Source organism: Penaeus vannamei, chromosome 26 (assembly GCF_042767895.1).
Source record: "Penaeus vannamei isolate JL-2024 chromosome 26, ASM4276789v1, whole genome shotgun sequence".
NCBI lineage: Eukaryota > Metazoa > Arthropoda > Malacostraca > Decapoda > Penaeidae > Penaeus > Penaeus vannamei.
This window is the reverse complement of record NC_091574.1, coordinates 5828061-5835155: the sequence shown is the minus strand read 5'-3', so window position 1 is coordinate 5835155 and position 7095 is coordinate 5828061. Positions and strand designations below refer to the sequence as shown.

General features: G+C 31.9%; 1 protein-coding gene across 1 annotated transcript in view; it reads left to right on the top strand.

Moving 5' to 3' along the window:
• LOC113803026 (uncharacterized) overlaps positions 1–6346 on the top strand; it is a gene marked incomplete at its 3' end in the record, with an annotated part of 36542 nt that extends 30196 nt beyond the window's left edge. Inside the window, 3 exon segments of the mRNA XM_070139994.1 lie at positions 4979–5077; positions 5358–5420; positions 6221–6346. Of these exon segments, the coding sequence (XP_069996095.1) occupies positions 4979–5077; positions 5358–5420; positions 6221–6346 (288 nt within the window).
• Between the last annotated feature and the right edge of the window lie 749 nt (positions 6347–7095).

Sequence of the window (7095 nt, the reverse complement as noted above, 5' to 3'; positions counted from 1 at the left end):
TTGTTGTTGCAATCTTTTATACTGTACTTGTCAATGCTATTCTTATCGCTGCCATCGTTATCGGTATGATTAAAAAAAAACGGATAATGATAATGTTGATAATGGTAATAACAGAAACTTAATAATAACAGTGATATTCGCTAATATCATCTCCATTTCCGTCATCACCGTATCAATTGTAGTTACTATAATCATTATCAGCATTATCAATAATTTGGCTAATATAAGGTCACAAAAATTATGTCAATACCATTATTACTGATAATGATTTCGATAGAAAAGATTGCAAATATAGTTATGATCATGAAAATTATATAAAGGATTATAACTAATCCTATAAATCATAAAGACTATGATGATAATGAAGATGCTGATGATAACAGATAAGTTAGGTTTAACCGTGATAGTAATGAAAATAACTAAAGCATAAGATAGTAGGAATAAGGATAATGATGACGACAATAAATTGTCCGGTAATATCATATTAATGGAGATGATAGTACCAGGTAGGAGAATAGTAACAATACTGGCGATAATGATAACGAAGGTGATGGTAATTCATGGTTAATTATACTAAGTACCATGTTTGACTTCGTTCTTGTTGCTGTTATTATCCTTACTGTTGTTCTCATTATCATTGTAGTTTTTGTTTTTATTATTAATACTTTTATCACTATCATCATTATTATCATTATTATTATTAACATTACTCTTACTATAGTAATGATAATAATGATGATTGTAATAATAATAATTATCATTATTATTATTATTCATATGATTACTATCATTATCATCATGATTTTCATTATTATCACTATCTCTATTGTCATCATCATCATTCTACGCATTATTATTATCATTATTTCTCATATCATTACTAATGGTACAATTATCATTATTATTGCTATTATCATCGTTATTGTTATTATCATTATCATTTTTATATCTGTTTTCATTATTATGATTATTACTGTTATTACCATCATTCTTCTTCTTTTTATTATTACTATCATTATTATCATTATTGTTATTATCAGAATTATTATCATCTCATTATTCCTATCGTCATTGTCATTATTACTCATATTATTCTCTTTCTTATTCATCTGGCCTCCAAACGTCAATATCTCTTGCCACAATCATAAAAAAACAAGTCATCATTTGCACGTATCAAATTCTCGATTAATTCCATCTGTCCCTCTTTGGCTTTCCTCTCGGTCGCCCGCGCAAAGATCTTCAGGGGATACGACTTACTTCTAATATTTATAGATGCATTTTTTTTTTACTTGAATTAGTTGGAGGACTCGTATTTTATCATCTTGATAGTATTATGGACCTTTTTTTTTATAATCCACTGTTGTACATTACTCAGTGTCTGTTTTTAAAGGTTCTGACAGAAATAATAGTAAAAGTTATGAGGGACCCGCAGTTGGTGCTGCAAAAGGTCAAGGGGTACGTGACTAACAACTTTTTTTTTCTTTTTTTTTTTTTTAGTGTGGGGATGAGCCACTATATAGGATGGAGAATAATCCCATCACTTCTTAATGTCATTTACTCATATTTCACTTGATAAAGCCACTGATGTTTTTTTTTTTTTTTTTTTTTTTTTATCACCCATTGTCTTTTATCAGCCAGTTAGTTCTTGCAAATCAGCTGATTCTTTCCTCCTCAAAACCTCACGTCGATTCTGTCTGGCTGCTCGTCACATCGTCTCTTAAGATTATGATTTTAATCCTAATAAACGCCAGAACTGATTCATATTATGTATAAATTAGTATGTAAATATCTTCATCTCTTTAAGAATGATTATGTGCTGGTACAAAGAAGGGATTATAATGTTGATAATAATGATTAAGATATAGAAATGGGTAATAAAAATGATGATGAAAGTGACAATAGTGATGATAAAGACAATGATGATAATGATAGTGATGGTATAAGTGATAATAGTAATGATAATGATAATGATGATAATGATCATGGTAATAGTTACGTTATTAATGACTGTTCTACTATTACTACTCGTAGAAGTACTAGTAGTAGTATTGATATCATGATATCATTATCATCTATATTATCATTATCATAATCATTATTATTATTATTATCACTATTGTTATCATCATCACCATCATTACTATTGTCATTTTCATTATCATAATTTTCATTATTATCATTATCATTATGATAATGGCAATAATGATGATAATGGTAATAAGGATGATAATAGTAATAATGATAACAACAACAATGAGTATGACAGCAACAATCATAATGGTAACAGTGGTAGTGACAGCAGCAGCACTACTACTAGTAGTAGTAGTAGTAGTAGTAGTAGTAGTAGTTGTTGTTGTAGCAGCAGCAGTAATAGTAGTAGTAGTAATGACAGTTGTAGTAGTAGTAGTAGTTGTTGTTGTTGTTGTAGCAGTAGTGGTAGTAGTAGTAGCAGTAGTAGTAGTAGTAACAGTAGTAATATTAGCAGCAGTCATGATAGTAGTAATAGTAGTAGTGGCTGCAGCAGCAGCAGCGAGTAGTAGTAGCAGCAGCAGCAGCAGTAGTAGTTGTAGCAGTAGTAATAGTAGTACTAGCAATTGTAACAGTAGTAGTAGTTGTAGCAGCAGTAGCAGCAGCATTAGTAGTAGTTATTGTAGCAGTAGTAGTAGCTGCAGTAGTAATAGTAGTAATATTAGTAGTATCAGAAGAAACAGTAGAAACTGACGACCCAAAATAACAAAGATAACTACCATAATCATAAAAGTAGAAGTAATGAAAATGACTCAAGTCGATAAAGCCAATACGGCGAGCAATTGACTCGAGGCTGTCATAAGAACGGCCAATATTATTAGAGATGATGGGGACGTAAATAAGAAGCGACGCTTTGCAGAAATCGCCAATATTAGCTTTCGCAAGGATGATGCAAGAGAAGGTTTTGGGGGCGTTGCTCGAAGGGTCAAAGGGTGTTGCAGGTCGCGGTGCTAGGATTATTTCATTCATAGCTATGATTAAAGGAATAATAATGATGGTGATGATTACGTTGGTGATGATGGTAAGGATGATAATGATGATAATTATAACAATGATAAAATTGATAACAAAGATAATAATGAATGATAAAAATGATAATAGTGATACAGATAGTAATGATAATGGTGATAATGATAATTATGATAACGACAATAGTGTTGATTGCAGTTATAATAATAATGATAATAATAATAATAATAATAATAATAATAATAATAATAATAATAATAATAATAATAATAATAATAATAATGATAATGAGAATAATAATTATAATATTGCTGCTACTACTACTAAACCTACTACTACCACTGACAATAATGATAACAGCAGTAATGACAATAACAGTTGTAAAGATAGTGATAATGACAGAGATAATAATAATGACACTTTAATAACAATGATAATGATATGTTTGATAAGGATAATAACAATGAAAGGTACAAACAGCAACAGCAATCATGAAAATAATGATAATGTTAATACTGATAATACTGAAAATGATGATAATGATAATGATAATGAAAATGATTGTAATGATAATAATGATAATGATAATGAAAGATAGTGTTAATGATGATAACAATAGTTGTAATAATACTACTGACAGTTATTCTCATTATTATAAAGAAAATAATAACAATAATGATAATAATAATGGGAGTATTAATGTTAATAACAATATTCACAGTGCCAACAACAACAAAAACAACCACAATAATCATGATAATAATGCTAATATTGGAAATGATGATAATGGTAATAATAATAAGTGATTATAAAGAAACTTATAATAATGACAATGATACTAACGATAGTAATGATGATAATTATACTAATAATGGTAATGATGATAATTACAATAAAGAATGATAATGATAATAATAATAATAATGATAATAATAACAACAATAATAATGATAATAACGATGATAATGTTAATGATATAATAATGATAGTAACAATAATGATAACAATGATAATAATGATAGTAACAATAATGATAACAATGATAATAATGATAGTAACAATAATGATAACAATGATAATAATGATAAGACAAATAACAATAATAATAGAAAGTTATCAATAATGATAGTAATGATAAGAGTAATATCATCAAAAACACCTATAATAATAATAAAGATATTAGAAATGATAATGATGATAGTTATTATAACACCAATAACAAAGATAAGAGTAATAGTAGTAGAGTATTACTAGTAGTAGTGATAATGATAATGATAATAATAATAACAATAATAATATCGACAACAACAACATTAATAAAAATAAGAAAAAAAACAATAAAAAAACGGTAATAATGATAACGATGATAATAATAATGATGATAATAATGAAAATAATAATAACAATAATAACAAAAATAATAATAATAATGATAATAATAATAATAATAATAATAATAAAATATTAATAATAATGATAATTGTAGTGATATAATTTTTAGCAATAATGATACTCATAATGATGATAATCACAGTAAAATCACAACACAACAGTAGTGATGATTGTGATAATAACAATTATGTTTATTGTTATCATAATCATCATGATGCCAACATAACCCTTACCATCACCATTTTCATAACCATCACTCTAACTTTAACATTACCCTTATCATCGCCTCTCGAGTGTTATCGACCGCTGTCATCTGTTCCTACAATTACACTCACGACCATCTGTCCCAGCGCGACCAATCCCATAACACACCGAGGGCGCCTTTCATAAATACCTTGGCACCTCGTAAGCATCATCATCTGCGCCGACCCATCATTAGGGGCAAAAAGGCGAAGCGCCGCCCCGATCCCTCCCGTCACCCGAACAGCCATCAGGACAAACAGAAAGGCTAATCTCTCGCTCAAAAAACATTTGGCTCGTTCGCTCGAGAAGTAAGCCGAGATCACGTGACCGCCTGGTGTCCCTGCAGGCAACACGCCCCTGCACCGAGCTGCTGCGGGCGGTAATCTGGGCGGTGTCGTCATCCTGCTGGCATGGTGCGCCGACGCCTCGCTCGTCAACGCCGAGGGTGAGTGACTGCGCTGCGGCCTTGCATGCGGCGCGTGCGGCGAGGTACTCGCGCCTCGGGTGACGTTTGCAATTGCTTGAGTTTCCTTATGTGCAGGTATATGTATAATGTGTGTGTGTGTGTGTGTGTGTGTGTGTGTGTGTGTGTTATTGTGTGTGTGTGTGTCTTTATGTGTGCGTGTGCGGGTTCACACATATATGCTCATATGTACATGTATTTACGTATTCAACACGCACACATGGTATAATAATCCTAATCGGCCGTAAATTCTGTGCCTCAGGCCTCACGCCGCTCGACACGGCCGTCGCGAAGAACCAGCCCCAGATCGCCGAGGAAATTCGGGGTAGGTGAACGAACCAAAGCGTGAATGAACAAAAAGTCACAACATAAACAAACTTGTAATATAGAGCATCATGCTTCTTCCACATTAAGCTCGCCCGTTTTCTTTGCTGACCTATATGGCCGTCCGTTTCCTTGAAGTTATTATACGCTACATCTTAAAGAATCTTATGGATGTACACTTATACGCATGTGTATACACGCTCACATGCAGATACATATATTCTCTTTCTCTCTCTCTCTCTCTCAGTACACACACACACACACACACACACACACACACACACACACACACACACACACACACACACACACACACACACACACACACATGTATATATATATCTCCACACGCACACAAATGCACACATACTGATACAGACATGCAGATACACGTACACAGGTAAACACTCAGTACATGTACACAGCCATAACCATTCTGTTACACGTACACATAAACACTCATTATGCCCTCACACGCGTACAGACACACGTACACATGTGCACTAAAACCCTCCGTATAGGCACACACACATACTCACACCCCCGCACCTACCCACACAGATGCTTTCATAAACACAGACGACCAACCAAACGTGTTTGACCGAAGAACAAAAATATAAACAAACAAGCCTACTCGCTCATGTCACTAAGCACACACTAACTCTCGTGTACAGCTCATAGCATATGAAACATACCTCGGCATCATAATTTCTCGTCTTGTACCACGAGACCAAATGCAACGATGCCAATTAGATATAATGACATCGTTTTCTAGAGCACCCACGCCCCGTTTTCTTTCAGGCGCGGAGCCATGCGAATATGACCCTTGCGACAAAATTCTTGCAGATGGCTCTCTCCCTGATGATTCCCCACAGCTCCTTGCCTGCCAGAATGTCACCTGGACGCCTCCAGTCTCTCCAGATAATGGTATGTTATTATTTCTTCAGTAAATATCGAATGAGGACTCTGATGCTGCCATCTAGCGAAGAAAAATTAGATTCATATCATTGCTATCATCATTAGTTTTATTGTGATAATTTTGTAGATGCTATTTTCTGTGTCCTTGCTGGTACTACGAATGGTACTAGTAGTACTAGTATTTCAATGCCAGTGACAAAAATGGTGAGAGTGATAGCAGTAATAATAAAAAACAGTGATAATAAGAATAAGAATTAGAATAACAACACCACTGAAAACGATAGTACCAGTAATGATAATGATAAAAATATAATGATTATGAAAATAACAAGGATAATTATGATAATGATGATAGTGATGATAGTGATAGTAATATAAGATGTAATGATAATAATAATAACAATGATAATAATAAAAGTAATAGTAATCGTAGTAATAATAATAGTTTTAGTAATGATGATAGATATAGTATATAGCATACTATAATAGCACTAATTATTGATGATAAAGGTAATAACAATGATGATAATGATAATAGAAGTAATAATATTGCTAATTGTGATACTGCTATTACTACTGCTGCTGATAGTAATTACTATCATTATGATGCTAATAATGATAATAAAAAATGATAACAATAATAACAATAAGAATTATAATAATAATAATAATAAAAATGATAACAATAATAACAATAAAGATTATAATGATAATGATAAAATTAATGATAATGATAACCATAATAACAGTAATAATAA